The sequence below is a fragment of the Chaetodon trifascialis genome, chromosome 16 (genome assembly GCF_039877785.1).
Source record: "Chaetodon trifascialis isolate fChaTrf1 chromosome 16, fChaTrf1.hap1, whole genome shotgun sequence".
In the NCBI taxonomy this organism is placed as follows: domain Eukaryota; kingdom Metazoa; phylum Chordata; class Actinopteri; order Chaetodontiformes; family Chaetodontidae; genus Chaetodon; species Chaetodon trifascialis.
The window spans coordinates 931,651-955,260 of record NC_092071.1 but is presented as its reverse complement, the minus strand read 5'-3'; the positions used below and the strand labels follow the sequence as shown (position 1 = coordinate 955,260).

The window sequence follows — 23,610 nt, the reverse complement described above, 5'->3', positions numbered from 1 at the left end:
CATTAAAATGTAGCCAGTTTAGGTTTAATTAGCTATCTGACGTCCAGCTAAGCTTCTTGAAATGTTGCCTAAACAGCATCATAACAAACAAGGTTTTCCTGTTCCTCCATGTTGTTGACGTGGCGTGAGTGTAGCATCATGGGACATACGAGGGTCTGAGTGCGTCCTGACAACAGCTGACGCTTCTGAAACAATCAAATGTTCATATTAACATAACTGTCAAAAAGATAAAACAGTCTCAGTCTTCAAAGACCTCAAATCGACTTGAAGTGTGCAGAGTTATTCAACCTGATCCCAGAAACTCACCTGGAAACTGGGAAAGATGTGCAAAACACCTGTTTGGATCCTTCCACAGGTGAACAGGCTCACTGGGAACAGGTGAGAGGATCATGATTGGGTATGAAAGGCTCAGTCGCTCACAGAGGATGGAGGAGGTTCACCTCTGTGTGAACACATGAAGGATGAAGGACATGAACACATGGACTCAGACTCTTCGTCACCGCTGTTTGTCAATGATTGACTCTGGTTTTCTTACATTGAGTCACAGCGTCTCTGGATTCAGGGTTTTACTCTCACTGAACATCCAGATCACCTTCCTGCAGCTGATTCAAAGTACACTTGGAGCAGTTTAGGACGAGCTCGTCCATGAAAGACGAAAAACGATGTCCGGTCATGTGTTTAATTACAGTCTGAAGCAGTTTGATGTGATCAGACGACCTGGACATCAGTCCCAATCACGCTTTTATTTACGTCAGTTTCTCGCCTTCATTTTGCAAGCAGTTGTAAAATTAGGTGGACGTTCGACATACTGGATGATTTGTGTCTGCTGAATACTGTCCAACCAGAGGTGGAGGACGAGGCTGAGGAAAGACAACAGACGTGAAACGTGTATCTGAAGCAAAGCCGCAGTGAAGCTGTATAACATTAATTAACATCCTCTTACGTTGCTTCACTTCCAGAGCTGCATTAAGTTTGACCCATATGTCTGCAGCAGGATTAAACAGAGCGAGGTTAATACAATCCAGCAAACACGCTCAGCTGTCAGCGCGTCGGCTCCAATAAAAGCAGCTCATATCCTCAACATTTAATGACCTGTTGTGTTTATCCCTATCCTGCCCAGTTATCGTGTCACAGCTCTAATTAGCTGCGTTCAGCTGGACTTTCACTGTTCTCTGCCGGGTTTCGGTTTCTTTAATTATGTTCTTTAAGCCCCTGATGTGTACAGTGTTGACTTGTGTATAACATACGGTCGACCTCTGTGAGCGTACAGCGGCTCACAGTGCACAGGGAACACATGCTCACTGACTCGTTAACTTTCCGACTCCTAAAGGTTATGTTCGAGTACGTTATATGAGGAAACCGTGATAGAAACAGATTTAATGAGAAAATATTCTCATCAGTGTATTTCATTTGTTCATTACCTACATCGTCCACTTCTGCCAACTGCAGCGTGATTAAAGCAAAAGTTTCCGATCTCAAGCCACTTCCTGAGTGAATACGAGCGAAGAATACGCAGCCGGGACTTCACAGCGGCTAGCTTAGCATAAAGCTGGCGAACGTAACGTGAACTTTCAGATCCCTGCTCTTTGCTCTGCACACACGCCTGATGGTGAACGTGTCGCGATGTTTGCTGGCTGCTGTGCACAAACAGGCTGAACCCCCGGAGACGTCCTGGTCCCCTGTGAGCTGAGTGTCCGGCGCCCCCCCAGGCTCACCCGCCCTCCTTCGTCATGTCCAAACGCACCGTCCACATGCAGAAGTCAGTCCAGAGCAGCTGTGGAAGCCAAGAAGAAGAAAGACTGAGAGTCAGCTGATCCTCTCTGACAGAAACTCGGCTGGAAACACTTTCAGCTTCGTGGATTTTTGGGAATATCTGCTGATTCTGAATCTGAAGACGGGGAAGTGGTGGAATCTTCCAGAAACACTTCCTGGGCTCGGGAAGGCTTCGTGACACCGTCGTTAAACGCAGTTCGTTTGCTGATGGTTGCGTTTTGTTCTTGCTGCTTCGCTCAGACTCAGCCTCTGTGGATTCGGGTTGAGCTACACCGAGGCCACGCAGGCGGGAAGCTCTCCAGCGTCTTCTAAGAGCTCGTGTTTATCTGCTGTGTGCCGAGCCACCGCGAGCAGACTCCCACAAGCTGGCTGTCAAGGGCAAGGTGTTCTTCTTTGACAGGGGGGGAGGTGGCTCCTTGATCTGCCTGATCCCTCCCAGGCATCTCCACTGCAGCTGCACTGCTTCATTATGACATGAACTCCACCAGGCAGCCTCCAAACAGCATCAGCCCCTTCAAAATATCACATCTGCCATCTCCATCTGAGTCCGGGTGGTGGAGTATGTGCGTGAGCGTGGGGTGGAGAGCAGGGGGTGGGGGGGGGGGCCGCTTTGAGAACGTCTGCAGTCACAAACAGAGGAACTATTGATCAGCCTACTGTTCCGCTTCATGTCCACCCAGAGTCACTACGAGGCTTTCTGTGACTCATCCTATCGACTTCGCTTGGTTTTAACATCCATGAGCTTCAGGAGATGGATGCACTGCACTGAATTTTATCTTCTAACACAGAAGCACCATAGTCAAAGCAGCAGAGCCTGTGACATCCTCATCTTTCAGGAGTTTGCCATAATGCAGATACAGGCTGATGTCGTTAAGGCCTCCTGCTAAACAGCTGCATCCTTCCACTGGGGTGCAGTTTGTTGCTGTGCATCTTGGGATTGTAGTCCTTTCCCCATGGACGTAGTCCTGTCGTCCCAAAGATGAGTTAACCCCCGATGACCCACCAGAGGAAGGAGGAAGGACGCAGCTGCAGCCACAGGCCGATCACTCCCAGTGATGAACATGTGTGTAAAGTGGTTGAAACGCTCCTTTAAGGTCACCTGTTTAACCTGGAAGGTCGGAGGTCAAACTGCTGTACGCTCCTTTGTTTTACTTCACTTCTCTTATCAATTAGTTTTGGAAAATTGCACAAACATTGTTCTGGGGAGGAAAGATTCCTCACTGTTAATAACCGAAGGGCTTCGTAATTTAAAATAATGTTTAAAATTCTCTCTCTTCTTCGGCTGCTCGTGTCTGGATATGATTTATCCTGATCCACCCAGACGCAGGCTGTGGAGGACGTGTTACGTCACAGGGGTCAAACTGATGAGCAGAGATGCAGAAGCCTTCGTTAACACAGCAGCTTTAACTGCAGACTGAGGACAGATCTGTCTCTGGCTGAAGTAGCACTTTGGACTTCCTTATCCTCCGCGGACACAAACCTCTGATATCACTCACTGAAGCAGAGTGTCTTTGTCTTTGAGGACACACCTACATGGTGACTTGTACAAAGAGCACTCACACACTGGCACTGCCCTTGTTCTGCTGTGGGGGGGTGTGTGGGGGGGGGTGATCCGTCTGCTGAAGGCCGGCGAGGTTCAGGGTAAAAGGCTGCATGTGGAAACGGCTTAATGAGGCAGCTTGGAGGGGAAGAAAACCTATTAAAACATTTCCGCATGAGGAACTCGATTGGATGCATTTCTCAAAAATTTGAGTCATGATGGGCCAAACGGTTTGAAAGATGAAGAGGGCTGAGGTTCACTGGTGGTTTGTTATATAATCAGGACCAGTGTTGAAGCATGAGCAGGCGGCGCTGTGCTTCACTGGCAGGCCGAAAGTCCGCGTTCGACGCCCGAGCCGAGCCGAGAAACCGCACATCGGCCTCGCCGTCATCGCTCGCACCAGAGCAGAAACCGTGTTTCTGAGGCGGAAAGGATCAGTTCTTGCATGTGACCGGGATCTTTAACAAGAAGTAACTGTTAAATCATCCCCGCACTTGAAAGAGGGCCGCCATGTTAATGTCGAGCAGGAGCAGCAGCAGGGAGTCGGTCCTGAACGGGCTGGCTGAGCTCCAGCACTCATTCATCTCGCCCCTGTCTTTGATTCTCGAGCAGCTCCTCGTGTCCTGAGTCCGTCTGTAAATCTAAGAAACATCTTGTTGGATTTACAGCCTGTTGAATCGCTGCAGGTCAGACGCAGAAGGAAACCGAACCCGATGTTTCACATGCAGAAAGCAGCACACGTGAAAACCAAAGGCCGCTGCTTTGAAGCCACCTGACACACAAGATCAATATTTACACTCAGTTCAGACCCAGTTTGGTTTCCACCAACTCCTGAGGAAGCGTGTAGCTGAGAGGTTTTAACCCTTTAAGATAAGATAAAGGTAAAAGTTGACTGATCCCACGCCAGAGAAATGTGGGTGTTACAGGCAGCGAGAACAAAAGGAGACGAACAGACTGTAAGAAGGACACAGCATCATATATATATATGTACATTTCATACAAAAAGAGGAAAGAAGAGCACTGCTCTGTGAAGAACGGCTCAGTAAACAAAGGAAAATGTTGGTTTGCACATGAGAAATGAAAATGAAAAATACATTATTTTGTACAGGTGCATGGTAGAAAACAGAAAACACAGTAAAAACTCTGTAACAGTGAAGAAGTGATGCTGGAGAAGCTGATGAATGTCGCCGGTTCATGTTAACGTCTGAAGTCTGGCTGAATGGAGCTTTAACGCAGAAGGAACGGCACGATGAAATCACCGGATGTGTGCTGAGACCAAACTGATGAAGGTTTGCATTGCTGTGAGGCTTTTTAAAGGAACATTTCTAATCAAGCAAAGCATAATAAAAATTACCAAAGGTTGTAAACAAGATGAAATTGAATTAGATCAGATTAGATTTAAAACCGTCCCCTCAGGGAACGGCGACAGCGGCAGCAAATAATAATTGGATGCATCTAAAACAATTAGGACACGGGTGAGGATGTTATAAATGGGAAGTATATAAATTTACACAATGGGGAATATCAACATCACGCTTTTAGAAACGTTTCAAGGAAAAAGTTGAGCGGAAAGCTGCAGTGTGCTCTGAGCAAACAGAGTGAGTGATCATGTGACCGAGCTGAAAAGGCGCTCCTGGGATCGTAAAACCGTAACGATGCAGATTATAAATACGAACATGAGCGCAGGCTGTTCTCAGATCAGCCAGTCGAAGAGAGACCGAGCAGCTGCTGGAGCAGAGCTGCAGGCCTGGACTCCACCTCGAGTGAGGAGGAGGAGGTTGGTTGTAAGAATGTAATTACCCCCGCCCCACCCCGTCTCACCCACTCTGACACCCAATAATAAAACTTTGATGCGCTCCTCTCAAAAAGTAGCGGCAGCCACTAATCACAATTGATTGCAGCCACTTAGGCGAGGCGCACTCATCATCTCCTGCTCTCTGTGGATGGGAGTCATCCTCGGCTGGAGCTGCAGGAGAGAAAAAACTATTCAAATGAAATGCAGAGAAAGAACGAGGACGGATGAAGACGGGAAGAAAAAGCAAGATGAATTAAAATCATGCACTCAGCAGAGGTGAAAAAGGGGAGAAGGAGCCATTAGAGGTTGTATTGATCTCAATTTTCGCCACAAGACTCATCCACTCTGATTTTACCTTCGCTGTCAGCCACATTTCAACGGTGAGATCGCAGCAGCTTAATGGATAATAACGCAGCCCGGACTCAGACTCACAACCCGCTTTTCCTATTTTCTCTCCATTTGAACGTAACTCAACAACTTGGAAAACATGAGATGTGCGTGAACGCTGAAAGGGTCAAGAAGGTGCAGAATGTTTATGAAGATGATTCGGGAACAGAAAAGTGACCGTAGTCTGTGGTTAATCAGCAATAAAAGGCCACTGATCGTGAATCAGTGGGCAGTTTTAGTCGCTTTTTCCTCGTTAACGCCGGCAGATATCTGCTACAAGGAGAGCACATGAAGCCTCGATGCCATTTGTCATTTTGTGAAACGCTTCAACGACCCGTGTTTACGAGGTTTTCCTCAAAAGTGACCTCTTTTTAGCAAATTACCACCGTGAGACGTTCTGATTCCCGGCACCTGCGAGGTGGAGTGGCCTCGAGTCAAACACTAAATCTCAGATTGTCTCTGACGAGCAGGCCGGTGCCCTGCATGGCTGCCGGTGTGTGTGTGTGTGTGTGTGTGTGTGTGTGTGTGTGTGTGTGTGTGTGTGTGTGTGTGTGTGTGGGTGAATGAGAGGCTTTGGAAAGCACTCAGTCAGCTCAGGTTGGAAAGTGCTGTTTATCTGTGAGACATGATGCCAGGACATCAGAGTCTCATTCAAACGTTACAGGAAAGACTCAAATTTTACTTAAAACAGCACACACCTTACACACACCTCACACACACCTTACACACACCTCACACACACTGAAAGAATCTGTATACCTGCCGCAAAGCCACACCTTTGTCGAGTATCTGCACTGTAAAATATCAGGGACAAATTCCACCAAAGTTCAGCTAAGCTACCTGTTTGCAGATGACGTCACGTCGCTCTTTTGTCGTGGTGCAAACTGCAGATGGAGGACAGGAAGTGATTTTCACAGGAAAACACTCAAAATGCTCTCAGATCAACCAAACTGAGAAAGCAGGAGGAGCTTTCATCAGGTACCAAAAGGTGAAAAATGCAAGAAATTGACCGAAAAACGGCAGAAAAAATGTCCTGTCTGCGGTCGGGAGGAGTCGAGTCAGATAATGGTGGAAATGGCGTAACGTTAACTGTTGCTTTAAATCTGTGGGGATAGATTTAAGGCAACGCTAATGACTAACGCTAACGTTAAATTAGCATTAACGGTATCGAGACCACTTAATGTAAATAACGTACCTGTCTTGTTTAGAGACGCTCGTCCTCTTTAGTGGCGTTTCATCAGACCTCTGCGAGCGGTTAACCGAGCAACAACCGTCACATAAACGTCAACATTCAGCAGGGCGGCGCTGAACGTTAGCTGCTCGGTGAATCCACAGGACATAAAAGCTACGCAAACCAAACGGCAGTCATCCCGGAGCACTTTGGTACCGAGGTCGTGGACCAACAGCTAACAGGAAAGTTAGCTCAGTAAGACCTGTCCTCCATCATCTGACTGCAAACAGCCCACACGATGCTTCAGCTGTCTGAGATCACGATTATCTTCACATTTTACCAACTGTCAGGACGAATCGCTGCCATCGCTGTTAAGCAGTTTGTGGATGAGATTCTGCTCTGAGGACTCTCGCTTTGGAAGAAGCTGTGCTGAAATCCAAACATCCTGTCAGACGCTCATCCATCCCCATAAATCCACACATTTCGATGCTGATGTTACGCTGTTTGCTGCTTTGTCACTCCGCGTTGAACTTGTTTTCCTCTTCTGGACCTTTTCCTAGTTTTCCTGTTTTGTTCACGCTCCTATAAAAGAAATGCGTGCAGCGCTCAGCACACGCAGCATCAGGCCTCATTAAAGCAGCGTGACAGCGACACGGCTCTCAGTCGCTCCAACGGGAGAGAAAAGTTGGACGTCCTCGTCGTCGGCTTCCTCTCGGTCTCCTTGGCTCTGTACTGTCTTATCACTGCTTTTAAATTAGCTTCATCGCCATCACCTGTAAAAGTGACAGATCAGATAACTCACAGCCTTTCAGAGTTTGGACAGTCTTCTCTTCTAACGACTTGACTATCAATCACCTTTGTCAGACATCTGCGATGTCCTCCTCTCGCTCTCAGATATGATAGAGCAACAGAGGAAGAGGAGGGCAGAAAGAGCGGGAAGCTAAAGGTCGTTTCCTTTTCTTTTTGTGCACAAAGAGCAGTGAATGTGTTTTCTGGTGTGTCCATAAAAGACGTGTCTGCAGTGCGTCCGGCTCGCCGTCTCTTTGCCAGGACTGAGACGTACCACTGTGTGTCAGCCAGGCTGCTCTTCATCGCCTGTCCTTGTGTCTAAGCCCACAGAACTGTTGTCCCAAACCTGGAGCTGAGGGGACGGTGTCCTTGCCACAGCGCCTCGGTGTGTGTTAGGAAGTGTTTATTCATCCAGCTCCTGCTTAGACCACAATGCCTTATTTAAAGTGATGCATACAGTAAGAGGATTAAGAGATCTCTGAGAAACGCTTTGTGAAATGGATTATATCTGATCGGCATGGATTTTGTCAATTTGTTGACACGCCAAATATTTCGTTCAAATATTGATGGATGTTTCCAGCACAGTGCGAGGCGTCTGTTAGCTTTGTGCTGTTTGTAACAAAGACTAAGATGTTTCTCAGATGTGGCAACAGAAGTCGTTCTGAACGCTGACGAAGGCTGCGGAGCTCCAACCGTCACCTCCGGTTAGGCCAGCAAGTCCGCCGCTGTCGGCCAATCAGATCTTTGTAGCCGGGATGAAGGAAGGGGACGTCATGTCTTACGTGGCAAGCATACAACTCGTCCTCATAACAAAACGATGTCTGCGAGAGCCGAGAGTCCCAGAAACAGGCGGACCTCCGTTGCGCTGGAACAGCGTCATGCTGGACCCCACGGTGTCCTGTGTTAAAGTCCCACATTTGTCTGACCCACCCACCCACCCACACACACACAGAGACCCTCCCGCTCTTTGTACTGCGTCACCTGACTTCCTCCTCTGCTCCCGTCATAATTACTCCAGCCACTAGAGGTCGCCACCTAACAATGAATGTAAATATGGGTCACGGTCACCTGCTCGCACGAGATGAGTTCACTCACTGCCGGACAAATAATGACAAGCTTCAGGAGGATTTTTCCTGTTTAAATCAAAGTGTCCAAACGCTTCCTGACCGCTGACTCTGACACGCTAACGCTAACACGATGTTTTCTGAGATCAGCGCGAAGCAAAGAAACCTCCAAACCAAGTCATTTTCCTTCAAAGAAAGACCGAGCAGACCTGAAGTGATCACGGCGTCTGCTGCACTGTACCAATCTGAGGCAGAAAAGCGTCTTTATCAGGATTCAGAGGCGAACAAACAGACTCTGCTGGAGGTGAATCTGCAGGCGCGAGGTGAAACAAACTGCCGCCTTAATGGAGCAGCTGTAGCTTCCAAACATCGAACTTTCCAGCCGCCGTCCATCTCCTCTCTGAAGCTGTGCTGCAGCTCTGGACTCGGCAGACCTCGCCCTCACTCAGCATCTCTCTGAATATTTGAGAGGAGAAAAGGTGAAACCTAACAGGAAACTTCAGCTCGAGAGATGATGTCTTATTCATTTCCTTTGAATCTGGTTTAATCCTTCTGCAGTTCAAACTCTGGTTACTTCAAGTGAAGTTGTTGACAGCAGTGCTCCATAAGCATAAATAATAGATGACTATCTTCTTTCATCTTCTGTCAGTGACGCCGTCGTCGCCTTCGTCCTCCAGGTCTCAGTCTGCTTCCGGTGGCCTTCACACCACTTTCACTGATTTAAAGCTGGTTCTCGACTCCTGAAGGACAAAATGAATGACCTCCAGTGACCCTGATGAAGACCTAATTGATTAAGTGCAGCGTTATGAAATTAGGACTTTGGCTGAGAACATATTGTCCTACAAACCTGACGTGGAGCAGAGGCTGTTTCTCATGTAATAACAGAAATACCGACATGTCTCCCACCTGCACTGCTGCCTCCACCGTTTGCCCTTCGGTCCGTCCATCATGAACATCTGCGTCATGGCGGCGCTCCGCCGTCCAGAGCAGCTGTGCCTCTGACGACTGCAGCTTTGGTATTTTTGAATCTGGGAACATTTAATTCAATTAAATCATCAGGATTAAAGTCTGACCTCTCGTTTTAATGAGGGCTAACGAGGCTTTTGAATGAGCTGCACTAATTAGGGGCATGTTATTCATGTGCCACAATAAGGGCTTCATTGTGCTCAGATAAAGGAAAATAATAGCTGCACCACTGGAAACCAACCATTTAAGTTTTGTGCTGGATGTGAGGAGCTTGCGTCGGGAAGACAAAAGCGTCTGCGTGGAAACTGAAAACGGTGTTCCCGGCGTGTTTGAGCCTCTCAGGTGTTTGTCGTTTGTACCTTTCTGGCAGAATAATCAAAGGAAGAGGGAAGGCGGCGGCGGCGGCGGCGGCGGCGGCGGCGGCGGCGGCGCTCTGTCATGTACGGAGCGGCTGACTGGACGACCAAATGTTGAAACTGAGTGTGTGAAATGTTTCCTCGTCTCCACTCGGCCGTATGGTGTCACCTCAGATGTGTTTGATGTCAATGACGCACAGAATCAGTTGTGGTGATTTGTATTCTCGCCGGCGTGCTCACAAACGCCCTTTTCCCGTCGTGCAGCCGGAGCGTCTTCCTTCTGCGCAGCCTGGCCGTTTTTCCTTCCCTCCGCTGTACGTCTGCTTCTGGGCCGATCCGTGTCGAATGCTTTAAGCTTTAAGGAAAAGGCAGCGCTGGAGGATGAGCACACAGATCTGCACTCAGAGAGCAAAGAGCCTGCAGACGCTGTCAGTCAGAGCAGGATTTATCAGCACATCAAAGGGGCGAGACGGGTAGGCTTTCATCTCCACCACACGCTGCCGTCCACATTACGGCTGATAGAGTGCGCTGAGGTGGGTGGGCAATCAAGGTGAGGCGAGATGAGAGGCTGCAGGTGAGGAGGAGACGGCGTCAGAGCCTCTGCAGGCCAGCTGAAGGACGGCATGTCAGCAGCCAGCCAGTTTATCACAGAGTAAACTGCATCGCTGCACGCGGCGTTACTGTACGCCACGCTCTGATTGGTTGTTGACTAATTAGATCGAGGTGTTTTTTTTTTCTTCTTCTCTCTCTGGAAAGTTCTTTGAAGCACGCTGGAAATCGTTCTGCACCTCAGGCGAGAAAATGAATCTTTGTCCAGAAAGCCCACGAAATGCATGAAATATTTACACGACTGCACCTGCAGCAGAGCGAGCGGCGCCGCTGAGGATTCTGGGATTGAGGTCGTCACTGCAAAGGATTGAGAGAAGATTTGGCCCCTAAAGTTGACGTAAAGATGCCTCCAAATCCTGCAAATACTTAAAGAGTCAGTGTGAATGAGAAGTCAAAGTGAGGATTACTGCTGTGTGTGTACTTCTAATTGTTATTATACTACACCTGTGTACTTCCTGTTTGTGTGAATGCGCCGGATGAATTCTAAAAGCGCTGTTTTGTTCTTCCCTCAGCACTGAAAGACTCTCGCTTTCAGCTGGTGAACTTCTCAGACAACGAGCTGCGGGTGTCGCTGTCTAATGTCTCGCTGTCAGACGAGGGTCGATATGTCTGTCAGCTCTACACGGACCCCCCGCAGGAAGCCTACGCCGACATCACCGTGCTAAGTACAGCAGCCGAGCACACACGCATGCAGATGCACACAAACACGCTATTAGAAGCAGGGAGGTCACGCCTGTTAATCAGACCGCGGAGAGCAGTCAACATGGACGACAGCTCGCCACGAGACTCTGACAGCAGCCGCGGTGACGTCACCGCAGCAGAGTCGAGTGTCATATTAAGTCCTGTCATAATGTCAAACAAGCTAATGCACAGTAGACAGGCTGTGAGTATGGGAGGCCAAATGGGTCAGAATTCACACATTCATGAAACACAGCATTCACACAAAACTGCAGTATTCTGAAGCGTTTGCCAGTTTTACTGTGATGTGTGCTGTGTGAGTACTGCTGAGTTCATGTGCTTTACAGAGTTTTCTTTGTGCGCTCTGTTGTAGTTCCTCCCGGTAACCCCATCATCGAGGCTCGGGATGAGGTCCTGAGCGAGGGCAACGAGACAGAGATGACCTGCACCGCCATGAGCAGTAAGCCCGCCGCCACCATCAGATGGATGAAGGGAGACAAAGAGCTCCCAGGTAGGTCGACTCCGCACACATCCAGAAAATCACCATCATCCATCAGGACGTTTCCTCTCGGCGTGAGGCGGCACGTTGTATGAGATCAAAGCTAAAGTTCATTTGGCAAATATTCACTGGTCTGTGTGCGTTTGGAGTATTTATCCGTCTCTGTGTGACGAACACACTGTGTTCATGAACCGGAGGAAACAGGCCAGCGTGCGTCGCCTGGAAGAGGAAGGAAAGCTGCTGATTGGCTCGCCCGACGGCACAGGAGACACACCTGAGGAGACGACATTAAGCAAACCGTCACATTAACCAATGAGTGATCAGGATCACCTCCTCTGACCAGGTTTTGTCCACTGACACATTTTGATTTGCCTTCAGACGTTTGACCTCAGCACCATGACAAACTTTAAAAACAGCGGACGCTGTTGAGGCCGTTTGGACGGTGAGCTCATCGAGCGATGGCTGAACTCACGCTGAGGTCCATCCAGGTCGTCACAGAGCTCAGGGCGCTGAGCTCGACGCCTCATCGATGCTGACGCCTGGACGTGGAACAAACAGCTCGTTGGCTGCTCGTCTTCTCACACACGGACGGTGTTTCACCCTCAGAGATGAATTATTGTTTGTCACTGAATGAAGAAAGCTCTTTGTCACTGCTGTGATGCTCCTGTGGTCTTCATTCCACTTTTAAGCGTTGCTGAATCCAAACTCGTGCAGGCTCGCGTGCATCGTTCAGGCCCAGCGCCGCTGATATAAATGAAAATGAGAGTTTTTCCTTCCTCCCTTGCGCCTCCCCGTGTTTAGTGCTTGCATCAATACTGCTGCCTTTTAATGGAGCTCTGCTGCCACTTTGAATCGGCTCCATTACAGCGTGTGGATGTGCAGCGGTGGCCGGAGCCTTTTGGCACCGTGACAACTTTCATGCCTTCATCAAAGGTAGCTGAGCTTCAGAAGTGTGAGCAGAGCTCAGGGGTGAACAGGCCTCCTGCCAGGCAGCTCCACCTCAGAGCCCAGACAGCCAGCTTTGTAAAGACTTTGAAACAAAGGTCCTAATCAGAAGCTGTGTGGAGGCCCTGAGCAGCGTCACCTCTGCACTGCAGCACATTACAGCCGCACTGGCCAGCTCCAATCCCACAAAGCTCCACTGTGCCAAGGTCAGTGATTGGCTCCCAGCGAGCTGTTAACATCACCACAAACTGACCGTTGACATTTAAGCAAATCTTTCTGCAGCGTTACGTTTCTGCTGAGCGGCGACAGACGAGAAGCGAGGTCGCTGCTTTAATGTCGGGTCAGGCCGCGTCATTCAGGCGTTTCCACAGTGATTACATCTGAGCTTATTCTGGACTCCTCGAGCTTTGAGCCAGCCTCAGACTCCTGGAGGTTTCAAACATGCACACACTACAGGACGTGAAAATAATGACGCAGCACACACACACTGCAGGATGTACTGAGATTATGAGAAAGCTTCGCAGCCAGAAAACACAAAGCAGGAGGCTGAACGGGCCTGAATGGAGGCGCTGCTGAGACGCACGCGTCGTCTTTCTTCAGCCTCGTCAGCAGTGGCACGCTAGCTGGGATGTTTGCTGTTGCTTAACAACAGCTGCAGATCTGTCTCTCATTGGCTGTTTTGGTCACAAAGCACAGATTTTAACTCGTGAATATCAGACGTGTCTGACATGATCTGATCGGCCCCGATGAGTCTGTGTTTCCAGGTAATCTGGACCAAACATCGAAGCCCCAGACCTGGTTTCTCCTCCATCGTCAGGAGGGTGAGCTCGATATCCTTCAACGTTTGTGTTCAGATTGTAGAAAGTCCTCTTCCTGTTTCAGTGTAAGTGCACTAAGATGCCAGAAACAAACTGGAGCTAACAGATGCGTTCAGAGACGTGTGCAGAGCAGAGATGGAGGGCTGGTTCAAAGCTGGCAGGTTTGAAACTGGATCATGAAACATCATCTGAACACACTGTGAACTGACTAACGGCAGTTTAAGCCCGTTCAGTCCAAACTGCAGAAAAACAGTTTCCCAAAACATTTAGAGCCGGTTTCTCTGCTGTGGCTCAGTAATGATCTCGGGTCGCTTCCCTCCTCTGGACTGGAAAACAAATCCAAAGTCAGAGCGCGTTCGGAGGAAGTGCTGACAGCAGAGTTCTCCCCTGTCAGGCAGCGCTGTGAGGCATCAGCTCCATTTAATTCTTCTTTTGGAGCCAAAACTGTTGATAAGACATGTTTTCATCTGTCAGTGAGTGCGAGTGTGTGTTCTGTGTACATGAAGCCAGGTTTCTGTCTGTCGACGTTAACGATCGAATCCCTCATCAGGATCATTTCAAGGTGTGTCTCCAGCGTCTCTGTCACTGTGCTCAGATGGATTTCCTTCTCTGAGCCCCCCCCCCCCCCCCCCCCCCCCCCCCCCCGCTGGTGTTATGGAACGGCAGAAAAACGCTTTGCATAACGATAGAGGCCCTCGACCCGGCGCCCGTGCTGCTGCGGCTCGCTCGTTGAATGGATTGCTATTTACAGAACCGGCTCAGCTCTCTTTGAAGTTCTACAATTGATAGATGCAATTTTTTGCTGTAACACAGTACTCAGCGGTACTTAAAGGCTCAGCTGTCACAACACAGCATTTGGAGCATGCCATTTGCTTTTATCCATTTTCGCCACAGGTGAAAAGGTGCTGCTCGCTGAAACAGCCTAAAACAAAGGCGGCCCACTTAGAAAATCCACCTTTTCATTTTACAAACGCAGGATTTTTTTTGCAAGTTCAACTTAAGTGACACCGGCGTTGGCATGATAACAATATGGCTTTTGTTGACGGCGCTGTGCCGGTTAGCTGCCGCTGCAGCGCCTGCTCTTTGGTAAACGACTCCGACGTTTATTCAGTTGACACTGCGGCCGCGTCGTAGAAAGGAAACCTGGTGCCGCTCGGCTGAAGACAAAGGAGTGCAGGAAAAAGAAAGATGGCTGGAGGTGGCGGAGTCCTGACACGTGGGCAGAATGACTTAAATTGCCTTTGGCTGCGGCTCCTTGCCCGGCAGACTTATTTCTAATTAAACGTCCCCAGAATTTAACTTAATTACCTTAAGGGATAATCAGGCTCTCTTAAATATCATTTAAAGGTTGCGATTGTCATGCTTGCCAATGTGGATCCAGCCATCTCTCCTAATGTGCACAGAGCTGTTGTCTCACTGCGTCTCTCCTCTGTCCCTTCGCTCTTTGTCTCGTTGTTTAGCGATTTATTAACGAAAGGCCGAGATGTGAAAGGTGTGAAGACACGGCGTCGTAGCAGCGCAGCATCTCAGCGCGCAGGTCGTCTCTTTGTGTTCTGTTAGGACCAAAGAGACGAAAGAAAGAGACACTAGTGGGACGCCGCATTGACAGACAGGGACCAGGACAGCCATTAGCCTCAAGTCTTCTGAGACAACCACAGGGTGATTTCAGTTACCCTGCTCCGCCCCAGCACATGGATAAAAGAATATTTTGGGCTGAGTAAAGCGACTGAAGTGGACAGACGTATATTTTATTTAACCAGACGTGCTCCACAAAATTGTGGTTAAACGCTGAAACAGTGGAGGGAGCGAAGCGTGGAGGAGGCGCAGGAGAGGAGGCCGGCTGAGTTCGCATGTTCGGATTTACGAAGCCCTCAAAGCGCCTCTTCAGCTCCGTGTGACCTTTCACTGCCGCCCGCTGACATTTATCTCCGCTGGCACCTCTCCAAAGTTAGTCTTTCACAATATTCTTAGTGCTTAATAGAGCGTGACGTTTTCAAACAGAGAGCGATCGCTGATTCATCTCCAGCTCACTCCACGTTTTAAGGGCTTTCCCTGTTTGTCCTAATTGTCACCTGCTTGATAGCCAATATGGAATTAGAGCTGGAGCAGCGGGCTCGCCGTGAAGCAGCGAGTTAATCCAGTGCTCACTTCTCGTGCTGGCTGTCTGCTTTGTTACTCTCTGGTGACCAGATGTTACGTTGCTACGCTCACCTGCGCTCACCTGCGCTCACCTGCGCTCACCTGCGCTCACCTGCACTCACCTGCGCCTGTGATCAAACGCTCGCAGGCCTGTAGCCGAGCGCCTCTCCCTCTGTCGCTCCAGCCGTCAGCCCTCTCTTGGATGTTGAGTTTAAAAAGTCAATTTTCTCTGACGTCTCTTTTTGTCTCCAAAATACCTTGCCTCCGGCGTCCTCCTGGTGGCCTGTCCAAAATCTCTTTACTACAGGTGAAGTCAGAGCCGTCACCCCCCCCCACACCCACCCCCCCACAAGTATGACATTTCCCCAGAAAACACTGCCGAGCCTGCTTCATGTGTCTCCAGTGTGTGGAGACATCAGCGCGTTCGTCTCTCACACGTCTACTGTGTCGTCTCCGTTGTCTCAGATTAGTGTTTGACACAGTGCGTTTGGACCGGCGTCACATGTCCATCTTGTGAGACGCTCCGTGTCCTCAGCCGGCACGCAGCAGTTCGTTGTTTCTGCACACAGCAGAAAAGGACGATGGGGTGACGATGCTTCAGTCCAGGCGAAGACAAAACGAGCGCCTGAACACTGAACGTACCTCAGGTGTCGTTTCCGTAGTTTCATGGAACTTCTTCCACTTTATTTTACGATGCGTGCCTCATGTTTGCCATGTTTGGCCAGAAACCTGCAGTAACACATTATGAACCAGCTGAAGGCCGAATGCTGGTTTCTGGAGATTACACATTATTTCCACACTTCTTTCCCACTGACGTACCTTTGTGCAGCTTTCAAACCCGCACACACTTCACAGTGAATTCATCAGATTTATAAAGAGAGATCCAGAAACTGGGGCTTCAATGAAGACGTCTCTTCACCGCTGTTTTATGCATCTCAGAAGACATTTTGATTTGAGCAGACCCCTTCAGGTTCCCCTTGCAGGTGCTTTCATGAATCTGAAGCCTCTCGTGGTGTTTATTCATGACAACCTGTTCCTTCACGGCAGCCACATCACACAGGTTTGCTTTCCCAGCATCCGAAGAGACAGCTGTCACCACGGTGACGCTGAGCTGCGCTGCAGGAGTGTGCCCGACGTGCACTTAGCACATATTTCATAGCTAAAATATGAACTGATGTATGCAAGCCTTCATATTAAGACACATTTTCTCCAGCCGCAGCATTTCTCTTGGCAGCCTCTTTCACTTTTTTGCTTCCAGTGTTTGTTTTATTGATGGGATACAAACACACTTGTGCAGCAGACTGTTAGGAAGTAGGACAACGGGATAAAAATAATCAATCTCTCTTTGTGACTGTGCCGCGCTGCCGTCTGCAGCTATCCCTCTTATTTTGTGTGACTGTGATGAGGTATCCTCTTCATTGCTTTTGAGGACATATTGTCTGTGTGATATTACAGAGCAGCCTCTAATCAGAGGAGGGTTGCTCTGCACGCTTCAGAGCTGGCAGTGCTGTGCAAAAGGTGGCCACACAATAAATCTGCCTTCATAAAGCCTAATGAGTGATTCACAGTCGCATAGTAGCTCCAGACAGCGGGCAGTTGTTAGCTGATTCACCTTCTCTGACCATCCTCAAGGACGCCCTCTGCTTCCACTCCACATATTTTGCAAGGTCAGTGCAGAAAGGCGTTCTGCTTGCAGCCAAACAATGGCTGCCTTTGTCAGGCCTGAACATTTTAAAGCATTTTCTTCTGGCAGCCTTCAGTCCAAAGGTTTCAGCTTTGTTATTTTACCAAGTAAAACTTAGTGGACTGACCTTTCAACAGAACAAGCCGAGGATGCACCAACCAGCCGAGCTCCTTTTCATTCCCAAAGTGTGGAAAACGGTGAAAATTAGTCGATCCCTGAGCAGCAAACAGCGAGGAGTCATTTAAATGACGCGTTTAGTTTAACCCAATAACAACCTTTCACCTCAACCTCTGGCTTCAGGTCAGTTTTCTTACAGTTATGGATCGACTTTGAGGAACTGCAGGAGAAAAGGAGGAATGGTGGTTCAGTGGTAGGTTCTGCTCCCTCACAGCAAGCAGGGTGCTGGGTTCAAACCCCTGCTGGGTGCAGACTTCCATGTTTTGCTCCACAGTCTGAAGGCGTGCGTGTCGGCTGAACTGGAGACGGTAGATTGCCTGTAGGTGTGAATGGTTTTCTGTCTGTGTGTGAAAAGCTCTGAGCTCTGAACTCTGAAACCGTGCAAAGGATAAGCAGCCGTGGATGCAGCTTCCACGTCTGCAGACCTGTTGTTCTTCATATTGGGTGGAGTATTTGATGCATGGTCCGGGGTCTGGGGTGTGTTTGCAGAAGGAAAAGCATGAAGAAAGGTGACTGCTGAGCCGCGTCCTGCCGGCCTGGTCCGAAGTAGTTATATTCACACTGAGGGTCTGGGGTCACATGTCAACAGAAATCAGCAAAATTTCAGAACAAATTCAATTCAGAGGGAAGAAATTTAAAAGAAACAGAGACACTGAGACGAAGACTGAGCTCCTTCATCAAAACAGTCTGCTTTATCCATCGTGCCTTGTTTGGTTAAAGTCTAATTAGCTTGTAGCTGATGCTGTTTCTCACTTTCTCACTGTGTTCTGAACACGGTACAGACTAGTTCCTGGCAGAACAAGTGCGTGAAGCAAAGTTCGTGGACTTTCTGTGTGAAGCTCATTCATATTTGAGTTGAATCCAAAATGCACCTGCGCTGCTGTGTTTCAGTCTGCTGTCTTTGATGTTTCACGCAGGCAAACCCAGAGTGGAGCTGACCTACGACAAGATGTACACGGTAACCAGCCGGCTGACGTTCACCGTCAGCAGGGAGGACGACGGCGTGCCCGTGGTTTGCATCGTGGACCACCCTGCAGTCAAGGACTTCCAGGCTCAGAAATACCTGGAGGTGCAGTGTAAGTACTTCTGCTCAGTAATAATTTAGAAATCAGCGTGAGTATTTAAGCTGCATTATGCACATTTTCTCTTTTTCAAGTGTCTCATCAGCTTAACTGCAGCAGAGAAATTGGACTGCAATAGAGAAGCGTGTTCCATCCTCGCTAATTAAATGGCATAAATTTGCCACTTTTCCTGAGTAAAACTTCGGCGTGTGACATGTTTGGCAGTGTCACTGAAGGGAGGTCTTCTCCATGAACAGGTTATGATGAATAAAAAGGGCAAAACTGGACTGCAATAGAGTCCGACGCTCCATCTCCACTAATTAAATCACATAAATTTCTCACATTTTCCCGCCTCTGAAACTCTGCTGCGTGGCCTTGTCAACAGAGGAAGTGATGTCACGTATGATCTTCAGGAGAAATACACTGATGTGGGCTGTCAGGCGACTTCTGATGCTTCTGGCGTCATGTTTTCAGGTTCTCTGTCAGATTCTCATCAACACGATATCTTCTAACGTTCACTTGAACTGATCAGAATTTGGTGGTTAAAAGTCAAAGGTCAAAGGTCAGCTTCTCTGTGACTTCATGATGTCGTGCAGGGACTCTTTTCCGTTCAGCAGCATCACTCAGAGCTGAAGCGCAGACTGTGACATGTCTGGTTGGTGGTTTTTGCTTTGACTTGGTGACTCGAATGTTGGTCGTCCACCTTCAGACTCTGCTGATGGTTCAGATCTTCTGTGCTGTCGGGTCGAACGTGTGCATGAAGCGTCCACAGTTTGGAGCTTCTCTGCGGCAGCGTCCATGTTTGAAGCGCTGCAGTCCAGCACAGACTCATAAATATGTGAAATCGGTACAGTTTGAGTTTAAAAGTTTAAAAAAGTCAAGTATGGAGGTCCATCGATAGACAGCCGCTGTTAGTTCCTCTCTGTCTCTGCAGACAAGATGTTTTAGATCAAAGCTCAGCATACCTGACCAGGTGTGGACGGCTCCACTCCAGTCTTTGTGAAACTGTGTTTCTGCATCAGAGTGAGCCATAAGTGAACGGAAACCTGCGTCCTAATGGACTGTTTGCAAATGAACAGCTGAGTCTACGCTGCTGATCTGAGAGAAAAGACGACCAGAAACACAGAAAGTCTCAGGTTCACTGCACGGGCAGGTGAACCGCCATCAGCTATGATGTCACAATCAGGACAACCAAACGTCGAAGGTGCTCCCGTAGTTCAGTTTGTAGACGAGTGAAGGAGAGTTACTGGTCACAGAGCAAAATGAAAAGAGCGCAAACACTGAGAAATGAAATGTCAGAAGTAGAGTTTGTAGATTATACGCAGGTGTAAAAAAAAAAGGATTATTATGCACATTATTCTTTTAGAAATGTGAGTCTGGGAGTGGGAGCGTGTTTGTAGAGCTGAACCCAGTAAAAACCCTCACAAACACAGACAAAGAACAAAATCCAGCCCTGAATGGAGGTCAGAGGTTACGTTTTATTATTGTTTCTGCTGCAGGAGGAAGCCGTCATTAAGCATCGGAGCAGGCGTTCGCAGCACCTCACATGTTTTACCACGACGCTGCCAGCAGCACGAGATGAACTCCCAGACATGTGACACGTAATGAAAACGCTGGGCCTCTGTGATGCAGAGTTAGAGATCTTTTATTGATTCAGAGTGATCAGATATTGATCAGTATTCTACGACTGGCCTCTGGAACGTCCTGCCGTCCTATTAAAGAAATAACTCTCCTCTATCTGTCTGACCTTTCCCCGGGAGAGCGAGACGAGGAGATCGGCTCATCTACAGAGGCGGCGTGGCATTTTGTTGGCCTCTGATAACGGCAAGCTCACACGGACCGCCTGGCTCAGCGCCGCACGCCGCTGCCGTCACGCCGCTGCCGTCACGCCGCTGCCGTCACGCTCCGTGCAGACTGCATGGACGACAGGCAGGCGTGGCCGCTCCCGCTCGCCGCCTTCTCTTTGATGAATATTCTAAATACAAAGTAAATAAAAGGAAATTCCTTTGAGGAACACTTTAGAGCCACAGTTTGAGCTCTTCACGCTCACTTCAACAGTTTATACTCGGTGCAGGCTGGCTCTGCACAGGTCTGCCTGATGGGCTGTGAGGGTAGTGGATAATTCCTGGACCGCTGCAGATGGTGTTAGCTAAGTGCATCATAGTCATAAAGAAATCACACCAGATCAGTGATGATGCTGTGGTTGATTTATTAAATGACACCTTTGATTGTATTTCTACAGTTTATGTCGTCCCACAGTATCTGAATAACGTTATTCAGATAAGGCTAACTCAGGCGCTAACTCAGCTAGCGATGTTTAGCTAACAGGAAGCACGCACTCCAGCGTTTATGTTCCTCACATTCTCACACGTAGACATAATTCAGCTGATGCAGACTGAGCTCTCTTGCTTCATGCAGTTCAAAGTTAGTAATCACCTGCAACAAAAGCTGGATTCAGCGCAGCCAGACGAGTCAGAGGACACAGATTCTGAATGGTCTTTTTTGCTTTTCGGTCGGAGAAAGTCCTCTTTGCAGATGGATGTTATTCCGTATGAAAGGTCTGCTGAAAAAATAATGTTTTGCACACGGAGAACAAAACGCTGCACAACGATTCAACAGATGAAAGGAGACAAAGACACCTCTGAGAAGCAGTTAGAGAAGAGAAGAAGAAACCTGCAGCCAATGGTGAAAGAAGCTGGAAGCTTTGCATCAAATCTGCACATTTCAATAGAGACTCTGACAATGGAGGTTTTAATTATTTAATCATTCTTCTTATGGGACCTAAACTGTCATGCATTTGGTGTCTGAATTATGCAGTTTTTATGGTAAAATAGCCAGTAATGGAAGGAGGATGAAAAACATGAATTATGATCCCAAACATGTGAACGGTTCAGCCTTCAACACGTTTCCATGTCATTAAAACAAACGTCACGTGGTCTTTCCTCTGCCGCGGTTCCTTTGTAAAAGAAGAACCCATGAAATATTACACATTATTACACATTTACACGCAAGTTTGTTTAGTGATTGCTGAGACGGACGAGGTGATTTACATTTCAGTCACTCGCTGTGTGGGCAATTTGCGAGGGGAATGGACTGCATTGTGCAGCAAGAAACAACAAAAAGAGGCCGCTGTCAGGGGACAGCGTAATTAAATAAGCCTGTAATGTTTATGTGTATGAGCAAAGCAAGCTGCTGTGCTCCGCTGCCTGCTTGTTTTCCCTTAAGGTCAGCCGGCTGCCGAGAGATGGATCGCGCCGTCTTGAGTGCTTATGAGGTGAAGCACACAATGAAGCAAATAATTCAGTAAGCGTAATGATAACGGCCCTCCTGCATGCGGGAGACACTGCTTCATTTCCACTGAAGTGGCAGTATCCCGATCTGGCAGTGCCGTGTGTGTTTTTCCATCAAGCCAAGTCAAAGAGAGCCCCGCCGTAAGTACCGGAGGCTGTCAGAGCAGCCCGCAGACGCCTGGCCTCCTTCATGTTTATGGCTCAGAGATGACAAGGTCAGATGACGTTGCGAGCAAAGAGAAAGTTGCAGGACGCCGCGTAGCCTGCAGTGGAAAGAAAACCAAAGGGTTGCTGTCTGAAGCCGTGCAGGCCCACTGAGCAGAAGACTTGGCTCTCCGCCCGTCCGCTGTCCATCAGCGAGACCGAGAGCCGGCCGCTGACAGGGTGTGATTCAGACAGATGGATGGCCAGACACGTGTTGTTTGCCGCCGAGAAGGTCGGACGGCAGTGTGAAACTTTACCGCCGGCTTTGAAATCATAACTCAAGTCTGAGCCCTCTGTCTGCAGGCTGATTAAAAATGCAAGCGGCAAACAGCGCGTTTAGGCTGGAGAGGAGGGAAAAGAACCAGAATCATTTCCATCACAATCGGAAAACTATAATTACACTATTGTGACTCAGCAATCAATCTGTGTGAGATGACGGAGCTGTAGAGGTGCTTATCTACGGCATCAGAAGAGAAAACTTCCAGAAAATCACACTTTGGAGTAAACAAGCTGGAACGTGGTGCAGTGAACGCAGTCAGGTGTGCTCGTCAGGTTAATTAAGCCATCGATGAGCTGTCAGAAATGTTGTCCTTTATTTTGGAAGGCCTGCAGGAGGAAACGCATCGTGCCTTTGATAAAGGACTGATACGTATACTTTACGCAGTCTGACACTAAATCATGTTCACTGAAATGTTAAAAGATGGTTTAAAGTTGATTTCTTGTGTTTTTCTTCATGAATGTGATTAATAATATTATAATAATAATATTAATAAATATGAATATCCACTATCCATCCAGGCGGACACTCGTTGTGCGATCATCAGCCTGTTTTTAACCATAGAAATGCTGTAAAGTTGGACGTCAGAGCAGGTCTTCAGCTGCATTTGTTTTCCCAGTTCTGCTGTCGGTGCATAGCAACACCGAATTCAAGCCCGAACCTGATGATAGATTGAATAAAACATTCAATTTCTGCCCCGAATAAAGGATCATCTCTCACACCAGGACGAGAAAAAGCTTTAATAACGGCAGCCACAGTCAACGGGAACGGAACAATAGCAACGCCGCGGCTGCAAAGAAAAACACAGCAGCGACTGTCAGAGCTCCCACTGATTTGTCAAAACAACATTCCTCCGTTTCCCCTCCAGCTGCCTCCACTCTTCAGCGCTGTCCTCCGTTTGCACGGCAGCTTCCTCAGGTGGCGTCTTTGAAGGCGGTCAGGGCGACTTGTGGTCCTGCACTGCGCCGCGTTTATCATCCCCCAAAACTCTGTGTTTGTGTTCTGGTGCGAGGTTGATTTGAAATTCCATCAATATCAATATCAGTACGGCCGAGGTGGAGGCAGCAGGGCTGCGATGGACGGCAGGTGGAGGTTAAGTGGTGGGAGGCAGATGTAAAGGAAAAACACCTAATCAAGCCAAATCCATCCGGGCGAAGCAAAGTTTGTGCAAAGTAGTCTTCACCTGAACCTGACCTGCTCCTCCACTGCGCTGTTAGTGCACAGAGACCAGGAAAGGCAGTTCAGCCGAGTCATGCACGTACATATAGAGGTGTATAAATAACAGTGAGGGTTAATATGAGCAATATTAACAGTACGAACACAGCGAAGTGAATGCGCTCAGTTATTGACAGCAGGTGTTAGCGTCGATAAACAGTCAGGCTGTCAGA

General features: G+C 48.5%; 1 protein-coding gene across 6 annotated transcripts in view; it reads left to right on the top strand.

Annotated features, from left to right (window-relative positions):
* The window catches only part of cadm1a (cell adhesion molecule 1a), a 296,308-nt gene that overhangs the window by 232,974 nt on the left and 39,724 nt on the right, over positions 1-23,610 (top strand). For all 6 annotated transcript variants that reach the window (XM_070983857.1, XM_070983855.1, XM_070983856.1 and 3 more), the window contains 3 exons: positions 10,963-11,115; positions 11,502-11,639; positions 18,308-18,466. In XM_070983857.1, the coding sequence (XP_070839958.1) occupies positions 10,963-11,115; positions 11,502-11,639; positions 18,308-18,466 (450 nt within the window). The remainder of the gene's footprint in view (positions 1-10,962; positions 11,116-11,501; positions 11,640-18,307; positions 18,467-23,610) is intronic.